Source organism: Sardina pilchardus, chromosome 20 (genome assembly GCF_963854185.1).
Source record: "Sardina pilchardus chromosome 20, fSarPil1.1, whole genome shotgun sequence".
Taxonomy (NCBI): Eukaryota; Metazoa; Chordata; class Actinopteri; order Clupeiformes; family Clupeidae; genus Sardina; species Sardina pilchardus.
Genome location: NC_085013.1, coordinates 11748920 through 11765016, shown reverse-complemented (window position 1 = coordinate 11765016; position 16097 = coordinate 11748920). Strand labels below are relative to the sequence as shown.

Here is a 16097-nt window from a genome sequence, read left to right as displayed (position 1 = left end):
AGTTGGCTCGGAGCTCTTCCAGTCTCCGGGGGCACTTCCTCTCCCGCTGGGCCCAGACCGGACCTCCCATCCTGTGGGAGACGGATCCCTCATCTCCCCCTCAGGGGTAAACCCTGCTCCGCTACAGGAGTATAGGCTGGGGGTGGGGGGTGATGACAACCTGCAGCTCCTGATGGCCTTGATTTGCCCCCTGGTCGTGGCCACTGCCTAACCTCCACTCAAGCGCTCACTCACACAGCCCAGACAAGCTCTTCTCATCTCGCCTCGCTCTCCTCTACACCCTCACGCAACGGCAAACACCTCCAGCTTCGAGCAGCGGTGTCACACACTGTCACGTTCACTTAGCCGACACTTTCATCTGAGGTGCCTAGCAAATCGGTACAGCATGTAAGTACCAGCAACGACCATAAATAACTCCATGATATGGTAAATGGTATCTCCTTATAGAAAAACAGATATAAAACATCTAATATCGCAAACAAGATCTGAAGCACTCAATAAAGGCCTTTACTACCACAATAATTGGCTTCATGACCACTGAAACCAGTCATGCATCACCAGGGACAGGAAGCATGAGACAACTCTCAAGAAAAACTAGGAACATTTACGAGGTGAGAAAATTCTACACTACCTCAATAACTACCACACCAGGCATACTAATCACACTCAAAACAACATGCCGCATTTTATTGCTATTGAAAATAATTGACCCGTTGTGTATGTGCTACAGTAGATGATACCATAATCATATACTTTAGTCAATGCTGTAGCCTGAATGCAATCCTGGCTGTAACAGGTGAATTTCTGCCAGTATGTTGGGAGTTAAATGATATTATTCCACCCACAAATAGTCTCCATTTCTCTTTCTTAACAAACACACACACACACACTCTTTGCTACTCTGCTGTCCCATAAACACTTCCACTTATTTCCCTATCCCACACACATACAAATGAGTGAATTTGTCTCTATCTCTCTCTCTCTCACACACACACACACACACACACACACACACACACACAGACACAGACACAGACAGACACACACAGACACAGACACAGACACACACAGCAGGCATACAGAACAAAACCTAGTTATTTTCTGTCTGCCAAATTGACACATGATGTGTGTGCCTGAGGACCAACCCTGGGCACCAGACTGCACTGCAGGGGACATACTGTGCACCCCACCTGCGGGCTTCACTCTGTCTACACACACATGTGGCCAGAGCCACAGTCCCTCACAATCATAATCATAACATTACTGTGTGTACTTTTGCCATTGTTTTGTTACATGGCACACACAGTTACCATTTCCTCCATCTCCATGGCAAATAACCAGTGTTAAAGGATTCTTGCCCTGGGCTACTCGTGACTTGTGCAAACACATGTGGACTGCATTGCCCAGGGGAAGTACAGCGTCATGTCGTCACTTACTGTAGACCACTCACTACACTTCTAGAATTTTCTTGAACTTCCCTTCCACCTGATTTCAGGCACATTGCTATATCCTCTCTGTGGCACAAGGGTCACATTGCTTTAAAATGTAGAGATGTGGTGGGTATAGAAAAGATTTTGTCAGTTCAGTTCAGTTATGACCACAAGTAAAGTATGAGAGCTACAGTGCATGGAGTAGCTTCTCATCAGCCATGATATCCCTGTGACTTGTCCACATACCACACTGACCACTAGAGGTTGTCCAAATGAAGCCCTTGCAACACAGATCTAACTGAAGGCTGAGCTCGGTGCTTGTGGACAGTGTTGTCTCATGACCTCACCTTGACCTCTCTTTAGCCCACACCATGAGTCACACTCTCTCCAACACACACAGAGAGATGCACACACACAAGCAGAAAAACACAGACTATTATTCAGACAGGAATCGCGATATGATGCCTCCTCAACTGTAACATGTAGCAGGTGTCTCTGTTCTTCCTGCTGTGCGTGTTATTGCAAGAGCAGACATGTTTATGCCTCTGGTCATATCTGGCCCTTTAGAATGTCCCGGTAACACAGTTGAAACAGAAGCTAAACTAAACGTATCTGTTTCACACAGCATTTTTGTTTGAATATGCCTTAAAATGGCATTCAAATCTTAAAATCTCATACCGCCCATGCTAGGAATCTGTAAGAGTAAGGAATCAAGTCTAATGTCTGGGACCAGGTTAATGATAATAAAACAGTGGCCTAAATGAGAACAGGACCATACAAATAGAGTCCCTCCACAGCAAAAGACATTAGTGAGAGGCTTGTTGACACGGGACTGGGTGTGAGTCTGATGCATCAAGGGAATGTCACAGACTCTTCCTAAAAGGCATGGCTGTGACTCTTGACAGGTTAAACTAATCCTGCCACCCACGGTATATGCTGATTCATTTTCTGCATGTCCCACCATCTAAAAAATTAGAGCCTGCTGTTTTAAAGGTTCTTGGCTTGGTGTAAGAAATAACCATCACTACCTAACAGAGTGTAAATATAATTTAAGACTGAACCTAGTCTGAGATTTGTGAGGTGTGATTCAATTGGGGTTGTTCTTGGATAAAGGAGCCAAAAAAGTGCAAAGCTTCAACGGGCCTGGCCCTGGCCTGAAAGAAACTGAAAACCCTCCTCAAAAGCAAATGGCCTTCAAATGAGTCGCCCCCTCAATCAAAATAAACAAATAATGTGAGACGTGAGTTGGGAGGTAGCCTAATGGACCTGTATGAAAACCTCGACACAAACACGGTAGCCACGCGTATTGTGGATAGTTTGGAGGGAGTAATGATGACTGATACCGTCATTCCTAAACATGTATTAAACACTATTTATCACACAGTTAGCACAACCCATACACAAGGCAGCAAAATTACTTAGAGAGATACAACTGTATGCGCAGTCATACAAAGATGGAACGCATTGCTTTATCTTTATTACTGCGTAGCCTAGCTATATGGTCCCTGCAACATCAAGAACGGCTGTGGAAGATGGGGGTGGGGTGCTGAAGATATTTGCACATCTTTATCTCTGGACAATCGATATCAGAATCCAACGAGGATACTCACTATCAGCGGCCATGGCTGAATCGGTTTAGTCCAGCGACACGGCTTCTATTCGGGTTTTGAGGGAAGCTACAGTCAGCAGCGGTCGCGTCTTTAAGGGCCTTTCTGTCAGCTCACATCGCATCTAATTTGGTCCGCTGAGCTAAACGCGGACAGCGTTGCATCAAGCCCGTCTTCCGCTCCGTTTTCCTCTTCGCTTCAGCACCAGATCATCAAGGCGCCACTGATGTACGGTTGGGATTCTCTCCACCCCCACCACCCTTTTTTGCTGTATCGCGATCACGGGAGACGCGGACATCCCTATGACGCGCTGCGCGTTCCCGAAATCGGCGCACGGTGAAGCGCATCCCAGTGTTAAAGTGTAAAACATAGAGTAGCCTACCAACAAACATTTCAGTCTAATGTTTTCCTAAATTAATTTTGAAGGTCGTATTTGCTAGTCATGACTATGCCACATTCATTTTCCCATACATTATTGATTATTCAAAGAGAAAGAATTGCTTCTAGGAAAACTTACCTATATCAAACTGCAACTGGCGTTCCTTCCGCACAAATTCTAAATTAAAAGCATCCTTGTCATTGGGGTCTTTGGGGGCCCCGAAGGACAAAAAAAAGCTAATGAGAAAGGCTATGGATATTCACCCTGCTCTCTGGGGTTCACCTTCTTGCAGCTTCTCTGGAGCTCTATTCTGTGAACTCTCCAGCACGGTCCCTCCACAACAGGCTATAGGATACTTCGGATCTCGGTGCATCCGCCGCCAACTGCGAGACTGTCCTGTCATCTCCCAGAGCCTAAGGGCAATTTGCAGGGAACTACAGATCAACCCCTTGTCCCTCAAACATTTCGTCCGTAACAATTATGTTTCAAACAAAGATAACCTCATTGTCAAAATCAATGTCTTTGAAGAGTGTGAAATGGTTACATTTTATAGACAACTCCACACACCGGGACTGTAATTTACAAGAATAGTTGACCATACCTGTAATAGATGATATAATTTCTGCGTAGAATCAAAGAAAGGAGGACAATCCACTTCAGGCTGATTTCTCTGGGTAGCCTAATAGTCTAATGGACGGCTTTGAGGAGCCTTGGCATTGAGCGGTACATGGCATAGCTTTAATTGTCTGCGTTGTAAAGAAGGGATGTGATATTGATTCACATTGACAGCTTAATCTGAAGATCAATAAGTGAGCCACTTCGACATAGGTAGGATGTCACTCTTAAAGAAATAAGACCATCCCCATCCCCACCAACACAAATAAACTCAAAGGTCCAAATTTATGGTAAAAAAATAACATTTAACATTTATTGCACATTTGTATGACATGACACCACATACTCAAAGCTACGTGTGCAGCATATGCAGCATAAACATATTATTTTGGCTGTCAAATGGCAACTCACACATACATCTCTTGTTAACACTGGATGGTTAACACTCATTTGCCAGCATCAATGCTTTAAAGTTGACCTTGGTATATCTTAAACTTGAGTAGAACTTATTTAAAACTGCAACGAAAACGGTCAACAGTTGGCTATGCTAGAGAGCATGCATGCTCTTCCATTATGTTAACCAACAACTAGACACAAACACCCATCCTTCTGGCCATAACAATCTATCCTCTCAGCAATGACCATGGCAGCAAAGAACTTACAGAACTTGCAAATGTTTATGTGGGGGTGAACCACTGTCCATCACGCCCAACACCCACAACATAGGATCTGATAAAGGACCAGCCATCATTATTGTGTCATAGTGTGTGCCTAAAAAAGACAGGCATCCAAGGTCCAAGTAGCGCAGCTGGTCCAGGTCAGACAATCAGCATATTTCATGGTCGCATCACCAGGTGAAGCGCTTCGCGACCCTCTCGGTTGTCTCTGGAGAAGGCCAAGAAAACGAGCACGCATTAGCTGATCGTTCAAAACTTTTTTTCTTCTTCTGAGAATAATCACGACTTACAATTCTGGCAAAAGGTTGCCGATATTACCGCTCAATCGCCAAAAAATCGAAATACTCAATTTCTTAACCCCTTTGTTAACGCATTCTATCATGCCGATTGGCCCATATACGGTACTGTCCGTGCTATGCTTACCGTCGCCGTCAGCCTTGCTCAGTTTCCACAGCTTGGTGCACTTGAGGAACTCCTCTGGGATGCCTCCTGTTGGGACAGAGAACACGTCAGTAACTGCACTTCCACGGCAACTGAGGGCCGGCGTGTCAAGATGGAGACACCCCGATATAGAATTGAGCTTGTGTCAACGCGTGTGCTTGCCATTTTCGTAGAGACGTCGTAGAGTGCGGTATCTCAGCGAGTTGGTGAATCGCTGTCTACGCCGCGGAACGGGCACAGGCTTGGCGCCCGGCTCCTGTCCAAACCCCCGCTCTTCGCGTGGGCCCGCCTCCGCTGCCGAGCTCAGCTCCGCCTGTCTGTGGCGCCGAGACTTGGCCGCCTGGTAGAGGAGAGACCCGTCCACCCAACAGCAATGGAGTGCAGAGGCAGAATGAAAAAATACATAAAACACAGGAAAATACGCAAATAAAAAATAACAAATAAACACATTCATGAGATGCCATGACCAAATGAAGCAGTTTAACACGCACCTCCACCACCTGGCCGTACGAGCGCGCCTTGATGGCGGCGAGGAGGTTTGCTCTCCTGGAGCTCTGGAGGAGAGGGAGACACAAGAGAGAGAAAGAGGCCCATGAGAAGAGGCTGCTGCTTGGGGAGGATGGCACCTCAGCACTATGGTGCCACAGTCAACGGAGCTCCAGCTGATTATGCAGCCCTGCTGCTGATCCCTCACCTCCTGACGCGGGTCAAAGCTGCTGGAACTTGTGGAGGGCTCTTCAAGGTTCAGTTCACTGGCCTCTTTTCTACCGTCCTGCAACATTGTATTGGATGGTCAGCAGAATGTCCATCATGCATCACAAATAAACACAACTACAAACACAAGAGCGTTGTTAACAGCATTGCCACCCATACAATATAATGTCCATGCCAACGCCCAGTGGCACACAGCATGTGGTAATACAGGCAGGCTGGAACATAGATGGAACATTTGAGACAAAACCCAAAAAGCAGACCACGCTGTTTACACAAATTCAAATGTAATGTCACAGTTTTCACTGAAAAACAAAAATACATTTTCCTTTTTCCAGGGGAAAAATCATACCATGACACAATTTTAACTGAAAAAAAAAACAAAAACATTTTCCTTTTCTCAGGGGACAAATCATACCATGTGAATCTTCTGCCACGTGCTGTAGGACATCACGGAATTGAACAGTTTTGGAACCAGGTTCTGGCGGAGCAGGTTGAGATTGGATTCTGGGTTTTGGACAACCACCGATTCCTTCAGCTGCTTGTAGTGCTGGTGAATGTTAGCCACCTCCTGTGCAGAGATGGGAACAGTTCAGATCACCAAGTCAAAATAGCCATTCACACCTGTTGTCAGTGTCACTAAGGCATTCAGAGGTGAGGCTAGTACAAAAGCTTGTTTTCTAGACACCACTCTCCTCCACAGTTTCATCAGTGCAACTAAAAGGACCTCTTCCCCACACACAGCTCAATTCCAGTGAAATGAAACACAATCACACACTCCATCACTTTGTGTCAAGACAACCCTGTGAAGCACCCAAACACATACACACACACACACACACACACAAACAGCTCTGCACCCACAGACCCTGTGCAGCACACTCACTAGGTGTTAAATTCTGAGTAGAAGCATCAGATTCTGGATTTGCATGTATGGCAGGAACTGCAGGAAGATAACAAAAACTATAGAATCATCCTGAAGCAGTTAGGGAAATAACCATTATAAAACATATTCCTGTGCACAATGATAATGAAGTAAACAATGATAAATCTGCACATCAGATCAGTGCGAACAACCAATGCAGATTTGATGCAACTTTTGCGTCAATCTACATTGACATGTCTCATAATCATCTGCCGGCGGGAGTAAGCTGATGTTATTGCTATTGCTCTTTTGTGCTGCAGCATGTGGGTCAGTTTGGAGCCGCAAACAGTTCACACTGGAATCTGATATAGGCCACATTTTGTAAGGTAATGTGAACAGCAAAACAAAACAAAAAAAATTTATCTGAGCAAAAAAAAAATCAGACTTCCGATGTGAACATAGAAGTCCTACCACATATCTGTGCCAACCACTCATTAGGTAGAAGCAATACATAACGGGACTTTTACTTTCTGAAGCTGGACTTTTCCACCCGTCGTGACTTATCAGCTATGGCTGCTAGGACTGTTGACAGAGGCATAGGATATGACGTCAATCTCACAAACAAATGACCTTGATGCACATGACAAAAGCAAAGGCACACAACCTTAAATACCCATGGCAAGGGCACACTCACGTGTAGTAAGTAAGTCAACAGAACTCATTTTCTGTTGTACCGACAGCATCACTTCTTTGTAAGCCTCTCAACAACATACCATACAAAGCTCTTCTCTACTGAAGATTTCAAGAGACAGGCAAACTCCAGTTAGCTGTCAAATAGTCTTACATTGTTGGCTAGTACAGCTGCACAAGTGTGTTTTGTTCCACTTCTTCATTCAATGTACAGTAAACCCCCCCCCAGACCCAAGTACCTCCAACATTTGCGTTGTGACAAGCTTCTGAGGTCGAGATGCTGGTTTAGCGGCAACCTCAGCGTTCGTCGTCCCACGTTGCTTCTTATCTTTTACAAATACCAGCTGTTGAGAGTAAGAAGAAAAAAAAGCACTAGGCTATAATACACAGAATCCTCCATTCATTACATGTAAATCTACACACGTCATCACACACACAACAATATATATATAGTTAGTGTGTACACAGATACAGAAACATCCAGGAAATAATAGAAGATTAAAGAAACATTCCCACAAGAGAATTCTCCAACAGAGAGTAGCTACATAGTGGCCATGCATGATGCCCTGACATTACTAGGCCCTACTTTCTTCTTAAGTACTTCTTTAACATCTTTAATACTTTGTGTGCAGTCCTACCGGAACAGGCATGGCGGTGAAGTGAAAGGCTTTTGCGCCCAGCAGTTTGTGCAAGATGTACACCACATCATAGTGCTGAGAGCCCATGGCGTCTTGAGTGAATGCTTGGACATCCTCCCAGTCTTTCAAGGCCAGACGGATCTGCGTCAGAAGAGATACACTCATACACTTACATCACGGGTCAAAATAAAGATTGGTCTTAGTCAAGAATGGCAGACGTGTTTACTCGGAAATGGATCTATTAGACAGTTCTGTAGATAAATAGGCTGAAAAAAGCTGCTAGCCTGTATGTCCTGCGATAATATACAAAAATGTTGTAATTTGGTATTGCCATTTATAACTTAAAAATATATCAAAAGTCACTCCAGTATGTGTGTCGGTGTACCTTCTGCTTTGGGAAGCTGCTCTGTGAATGATAAAGACCGTAGAGAATATAAACTCCGCCAACTCGGACTTGAAAGGCGTAGGGCGGTAAGAGGTAAGCGGTAGCCGCAGTCAATGCCATGCGGCTGAATTCATTCTTCTCTTTCAGATTCTTGATTCCACTGTTGAAATGCGCAAGCAAAATCAATGGTTAGCCAGCGTAGACATTATACAGGGCCTGATTTCACCCCCTGAAATTGATTAACCAACACAGCAATGAGCTCTCTTGCTACGATCAACACATAGCCTAATGTTAGAAATTAAGTAGCCTACAGTAACTGAGTACTAATATCGTAACCAGCTTTAATTAGCCAGCCAGGGAGTTCGGCCTACAAATAAATTATACGATTAACGTAAACAAAACATAAACTTAAATATCCTCACAGAAATATTCCACCGAAGTTCATGTCTCTCCAAATGGCTGAGAAGTCCTCGTATCTTACAGAGTCTGTCCGTTGAAATCGATTCAACAACTCCTCAAGGTCTGTTTTTAAGGGCTCCTCGAATTTGTCTAAACGCGTCGTCATTGTTTGTTCTGTAAAACCTGACTGAGGAAAGCACAATTAGAGAATGTCTAATAGGGGCTCTGGCACAATTCTACAAAACTAGAAACAGGACAACAACAACAAAAGCATCACGTTTGAGGGTGGCAATGTCGACATATGATGACGTATTACAGCAACTCTTGTAGGACAAACTTAGCAGAACTACGGGCGGAATCGTCACATTGCTCACAAGCAAACTCAGAATCAGAATCAGCCCAGGTTTGCGTAAAAACTCCGGTTAATATTTGCTCTCAAAGAAAGTAGGCTACAACTCTCAAACAAACAAACAAAAAAAAAATTAAAACAGAACCGCTATGTAGCCTTTAAGCAGAAATAGCCTACATGTAGGCCTAAGCTACATTTTGCAAATAGACACTTATGGGGAAGCCTAACGCAATTGTCCAGAGGGGGAGTGTGGCTGGGAATGTCCGCCTCCTTGTTTTCCCTGTCAAACTGGAAAACTCTAGCTTCAGAAAGTGAAAGTCCAATCATGTATTGGTTCTACATGCGCTCTTAACACAGGTGATCTCGTCAATTAGCTCTATCTGTCTGAGTTGTGCTAATTAGTCAGCTGGTTTCAAGTGAGTGGTTGGCATAGATATGTGGTAGGACTTTTACTTTCTGAAGCTGGACTTTTCCACCGCTGATGGTTGGACAGGCCTCAGCAAGCACAAGCAAGACGCATTATAACTGAAAAGAGGGTGGGAATAGTGCAATATCAGTATAGACTGGTTTAAGATGAAATATAGCCTAGTGCAAGGCAGTTCAGTGCAATGTAATAACAATATTGTAACTGTGAGATTGAAGTGCACATGAGGAGTGTAGGCTAACAACATGGCTTAGTTAATTTGTTCTATGTGCTGACGTTTTGGCATAATAAAATCTGAGGTTGTTTAATTGAAAAGTTCTTTAATAAACTGTTGCTGGTAGGTTAATAGCCTAATAAAGCAAAAGCAGACTGTCTTTGAGTCAAGCCAGTCACCCTGGGCCACATAACTCTGACTTGTGTGAAGAATGTCCATGATGAATACATACGATAAGACCAATTAAACGAATTTATGCTTCAACACTGATCATTATTTCTCCACTTGCCCTCCATTAAAACAGCTGAAATAAAAGCTTACATTTATTTCTGTGAAATTAATTCAAAAATGTAATAGCCTACATTTGAACTGGAAGTTCAGCAGTAGAAAATGTATAAAGCTACCGTGTATGGTTTATTAGCAGGAATGGAGTATATTTCCTCGTCCACCTGTAAAATCACTGTGCACCTTAGTGTTTTCAGCGACTCCAGCAGATAAATTTACATGCATTTGCATGTAAAGTGATGAAAAACAGTGTCTGGAAATCATATGTTTGAACTCTGATGATCATTATGGTGTTTATAAACATGTACTAAGATAGTTATCTCTGCCCTATAGGCCTAACTGTAAACATTTGGCATATACTGTAGGCATGTGCTATACATTAGGCCTATTTTCAAGTATATCCTTAACTTCAACATTTTTGTATATTGTACATTTGATAAAATCCTCAAGTTTTTCAAGAGTCCAGAATACGTTATACTATAGCTAAAATATAAAACACATAAAACACTTCTTATAACCGAAAATGTACTATTTTATTATATTAACATAATTGTTGCTCATTTTCTCATATTGCACTGCGCATGTCATGCATTTTGATACAGTATGTCCAGCATGCATCACACAGCTTATTTTGGTCACGGCATGTCTAGCAAAACATAGCAGACATCATACGGACATGTTAACAAGGTTAAAAACTTCACATGGAATGATTTTTATTTAAAAAACAAAGGTGTTTAACACCCAATATGACCTCATTTCTTTAACTGAAACATGATTGACTTTTCAGATATGGAAAAACATGATTAACAACAACATTGACAACAATCCATTTATGTTTGGAGACTACACTCTCAAAACGAATGTGTTGTCCCTCTGAAACAGAGATGTGCTTAAAAACAACACAAGTTGTGTTATTTTCAACAATGGAAACAATACAAACAGTTGTCCCTATCTGGACAGATGTTGTTTTCAACACATTCAGTTTGAGAGTGTAATTTTTTTTTTTTTTTTTTTTTTTACATAAGTAAGCTGTCTTCATTGTTGTTCATGGAGTAGTGATGAGAGGTGTTACTTGATCTTTAAATGTTTCATCGCTAACTTTGCTCTGGAAGTGAGTCAGAAAAGATTATTTCCTGGAACAAATTAATTAATATTCTATGAATTATCTTTTTAATTCATACTCACCGAGGGACAATCCCTCTCATGTGCAGGTCCCAGTCGATGCTACTTCTTCTCCTTGAGACAGCACTGGTAGCCATGCTCATCCCCACCTAAGGAGTTTTCATCCATAGAAAAAATGTATCAAGATGTTTATAAACGATGTAACTTTAGCTTGCATTTTCATTTTTTTAGTCCAAAAGGGAGAACCCAAATTACATGCACCTCTTCAAGAAACATGTTGTACCTTGCCAGTCCATAGCAAATACCCTCAGACTGAATGCTCAGCATGGGGGAGTATTTATACCGATAACCCAAGTCTATTTTTAAACCTTGCACTTTGGTCACCTTGAGTTTTTGTGCAATGGCGCGCTTTACCAACTGAGTTACTTTTTTACCTCCAGACTCTACATGAGTTGATTGAATGCATCCGGTCTCAGAGTGCTGCAGCAATAGAATTTTAAATGTCAACAAAAGAGGAAAAGGCCCTTTACAGGTCTACAGTAGAGTTACAGTTAGGCCCTGCCAAAGTCATTATCTTGCACAAAAGCACAAAACTTTAACACTAACCACTGTGCAATCTAAAAACCTGTATAGTTCCACCAACACAGTCCTCAGTATAATCAACTAATGAATAAACATTTACATTTATTCATTTGGCAGACACTTTAGGCAACTTACAGCTGCATTAAGATACAGAGGAGGCCATAGTTTGAAATTACCACTGCATCTGTCAATAGTAATAAACTAGTAATAAGCAGAAAATACAAGTAAATGCAGCATTATTTATATTAAGTTTATTAACAATGAATTCACAATTCATTCAAAGGTTCTGAGAAAAAAAAATACAAGAACAACATTTGGATTGATCAGTCAGAATGATTACCACAGCTCACACAAGCATCACGTTGTAAGATTTACCGTTTAACCTGTCTGCGTCAATGTGAACCGTGGGTCGAATGCGGTACAGACACTGCAGTCACTTGCACCACAACTCCCCTCTCGCCTCACAGAAGTGCATCACAAAGAAACATCTTTCTCTGATGCTACTGTAGGTGTTTGTCCTCCAAGGCAAGGTGCAGGCCAACCAGTGTCCCAGTATTGAAATGTATTAAAAGACTGGGTGCACCTCCTGGTGGTTCATGTTGGCATTTTCTTAAACTGAAGTGACACTTTTGTGTTTCCTGCATTCCAGCACCTGCATCTGTGCGCAATCAAGAATGAAATACAAGCCCAACATATGCATTTCAAATAGTTTTTAATTTGAAAATAATTTCTATGTAAATGACACCCACACATGCACACACAGTTCTATTTGATCCCTTAGTTCATCAATCTTGAGAGCTCCCTGATGTGCTTGCCGGTGCTTCTGAAGAGGCCATCTGAAGGAGACACTCTTTGTATTTCATCTTAGCACACATACACACACAAATGCACACACACATACACACACAAACGCACACACACAAACCTGTGTTCTGCTCTGCTGAGAGAGCTCACAATGAATCCTCAACATGTTTGTGTTTCCAGTCTGACACGTGTTCATTCCCCCGAGACCTCGGTATAAAAATATTGTTCCCTCTCCAGCTCTCTGTGGTCATGATGGACCGGGCCGTGTGCTCCCATCCAGCTACAGTATCCAGGGTGGCTCTGGTGCACAAGGAGGGGGGAAAGTGCGGAAATCTCCCAAGACAACCCAACAGAGAGAACATGACCTTAACAACAAAATTCTCCTCCTGGTAGACCATATAGCATGAAATGGCACAAGAGAGAGAAGCGGCTGAGTGGAAATGATATGAAGCTCTTTTTGAGCTGAGTTGTACATTATCATTGCCTTTGAAGCTTTCTTTTCTGTGCTACAAGGAAGATGTCACTAGAGGGCTCTTGTGCCTTACTTTTAGACTCAGATCAAACTCTGCATGCCTTGCTTTGTTTCTAGCAAGGCTTTGAACCTGTTCACGGAACGAAAACCAGAAACGTTTGATGTTTTGCTAGGAACAGAAACAAAACCAGAAACTTTACATTTTTTATGTTCCGGAACAGAAACATTTATCTAAAATAATGGTAACCGGTTGATACCGTTATTTTTTCCGTTCTTTGACAAGAAGTGAGGTTCAATGTATTGGAGAAGCTTTTTACCAGCTATACAGGCAAAATGTGTTTTTATTTCCCTCTGGGCCCTGACAAGGTTTTGGGCATGTGTTTATTTAATATTCACAATGGCAGTAGGCCTATAGGCTGGGTGAACCCTGCCTGACCTACAGGCGAATTTGGGTTTCCACCGTAGTGCATTTATCATTCTGTAGTGTTATGGTAAACTAAATACCTAAGAGACAAAAATAGTATCAGTGAATTACTTCGCAAAACTTTTAATGTAACCTCTGTCCTCTGAATACTGACAAATCGTTACATTTCATAATCATTTACATAAGTAAATGGCATGCATTTTCAGCGTAATGGACGTGACATGAAATAGACACACTTTTATGAGAGATTACAGGTTTTCCGCAAACTCTGGACCATTGGAAACCATTTGGAAAGTTGAATGGACACAAAAAGTGTGTTGTTGTGTAAAGTGTTGTGTAGGGAATACTTAGACTGGGTGAGCCCTGCCTGATCTGCCAGCGATTTGGATTTTTCTCTGCAGCTCAGGCTGGAAACCTGCACATCTCTTACATCCTGTCCACATCTTCTGGGTCCAATCACAAAGTAGCTTATCCAAAAGGCGCACCTTAAAACCCTTACAATTTTAAGGAGCTGTGCTCTTAAGGCAAGCTGAGCAGCATACACATTGCTCTACAATTTTTTTTTTTTGTTAAACAATAAAATGAAGACCTAATGACATTTTCAACAACAGTTATTTGTGTGTGCACAACATTTTTTCATGGTAAGGATTACCTTTGTACAGAATTGCCTTTTAGCAACCAAAGTGACAACAATGGAGGAGTATTTGTGATGTTATCTGTCTGTTCAACTTGTTCAACAACACTTTGGATAAACGCATCCCCGGTCTAATTTTGGGAGTGTTTTTGAAAGCATAACACATTGCAAACACATCACTCACCAATAGACTGCAAGAATGCACCTCACACATTGTTGGTTCACAAGTTTAACAAAAGTAGACCTTTGGGTTGGGTTGGACCTTTGTGTGTGTGATTGATGATGATTCAGCTGTAGCCTAAGCCTTTGAAACATTTTAGCAAATGTAAATGTAATGATAAATGGTACCATGTACATCATCAGGCCTCTGCCTTATCATTATTATTATTCTATCATACAGTACATTCGGTATATTTTATTACTAAAATAATAAAAGAAAAAAAGAGTTTATATAATATTTTGAAAACATTCCAAGAGCAGCAACACGTTTTTAAAAAAGTTGGGACAGGGATAACAAAATGCTGGAAAAGTTGTGTAATGATAAAAAAAAAAAAGTCTCTAAAGATGTAGGAGGTTTCCTCACTCTGTGGACAGGGTACCCCCAGACTCCCCCCTAAAACTTAAATTCACTCAAATTTTTAATACCTCTTTGAATTAAATTCAATACCAACTTCGCACATGTTCGTGCTGTTTTTCTTTTCTTCTTCTTCTTCTACAGGCCAAAGTGAATGGGCTTTGGTGGCACTGTATAGGCTACTGAATGTGTGAATGTGTGTGTGTGTGTGTGTGTGTGTGTGTGTGTGTGTCTGTGTGTCTGTGTGTGCGTGTGTTTAAAGAGTAAAGAATATCATACAATAATATCATACATATAAAGGCTACTTTTATAAAATAGTGTTTTTATTTAGACATGTTAAAACAAAGATGAATTCTGAGGCTGAATTATCAGGCATTTTGCAAAATGTCATAGGCCTTGGATGCTCATTAGCATAGCCTACTAATGTGTTTTCAGGTCTTTACTGTAAGTACGATAGCAGTCGTTTCCAGAAAAACAAAACCGTGTGTTAGTGACGCAGAAAAAAACAGTTCATCCTAAAAACTGGGTGGGAATGTCGATAGTTCTGCGCAGTTGGATACCTAACAGGTATACCTACATTCTTGTTGCAGTGGTACCTGCTTGGGGACATACATGGAACCCATAGACAAAGCTGAAGTTACTCCCTGATTAACACATTCAAGTCAGTTGTCATGTCGTGTTTTTTTTTCTCGAGCTGAAGTAGGAACCACATTCAGCGCTGGTCTCATTACATTTTGATTAGCTTACTAGCTTACACCTTAAGATTTGTATGAACTTTTCGCACTATAGACTTAAGATAAGTTATTGTGTACCTGTTCAAGTGTGTACTTTTACATTGAGTACATTTGTTGTTGCAGCATTTTTTTACTTGTTTAGAGTATATTCACTTATTGCATTGATAAGTGTGATTTAATGTTTTCTCTTCTGGGTTTTTGCTGTAAGAATGTCTGTTTTTTGTAAAAATAAATGTCAGTTGATTGCTGCAAGGGGAAATTCAAGAAATAGAAACACAAAGACTGAAAGCCTTGAAAACCTTACACCTGAAAGTGTCATTCACTAATCATACAATGTCACCAAAACATACAAGTCCATACCCTTTATTTGTGTGTGCAGAAAATAACAGAAGCATATTATGCAAGAAGTGTAGGCCGTGAACAAATCTTGTTATCTGCTAATGTGAGCATCTTAGTTGTTGAGGGCAATGTAAGTTTTCACGTTATCACTACGCAACAGGCAAAAATATTTTACTTACATGGATCCATAACTGGTAATATCAGATCATGCCCGTCACTTTAGGGTAGACTGAGAGGGATGTGTCCTACACCTTACAGTTTTTGCGTGCAAAGCACGCCCAAGTTGCGTTTTTTTATTGTCTT

At 41.8% G+C, this 16097-nt stretch overlaps 2 protein-coding genes across 6 annotated transcripts in view; both read right to left on the bottom strand.

Annotated features, from left to right (window-relative positions):
* Positions 1-3276, bottom strand: part of syt16 (synaptotagmin XVI) — a 21521-nt gene extending 18245 nt beyond the window's left edge. For all 3 annotated transcript variants that reach the window (XM_062523128.1, XM_062523129.1, XM_062523131.1), the window contains exon 1: positions 3041-3276. In XM_062523128.1, coding sequence (XP_062379112.1) covers positions 3041-3053 — 13 coding nt within the window. In that variant the 5' untranslated portion in view covers positions 3054-3276. The remainder of the gene's footprint in view (positions 1-3040) is intronic.
* Positions 3277-4321: 1045 nt separating this feature from the next.
* snapc1b (small nuclear RNA activating complex, polypeptide 1b) lies at positions 4322-11539 on the bottom strand. Of its 3 annotated transcripts, none has more exons than XM_062523505.1 (12): positions 11515-11539; positions 11295-11380; positions 8861-9024; positions 8439-8598; positions 8054-8194; positions 7655-7759; positions 6279-6431; positions 5844-5921; positions 5641-5703; positions 5312-5489; positions 5132-5197; positions 4322-4916 (listed from the first exon to the last, which is right to left on the bottom strand). In XM_062523505.1, exons 3-12 carry the CDS (start codon positions 9001-9003, stop codon positions 4879-4881), a joined length of 1125 nt encoding a protein of 374 aa, XP_062379489.1. In that variant the 5' UTR covers positions 9004-9024; positions 11295-11380; positions 11515-11539; the 3' UTR covers positions 4322-4878. The 3 variants fall into 3 exon arrangements, with proteins under 3 accessions (XP_062379489.1, XP_062379490.1, XP_062379491.1); XM_062523506.1 differs by having other exon boundaries at positions 11493-11537; XM_062523507.1 differs by having other exon boundaries at positions 8861-9020; positions 11515-11537.
* Between the last annotated feature and the right edge of the window lie 4558 nt (positions 11540-16097).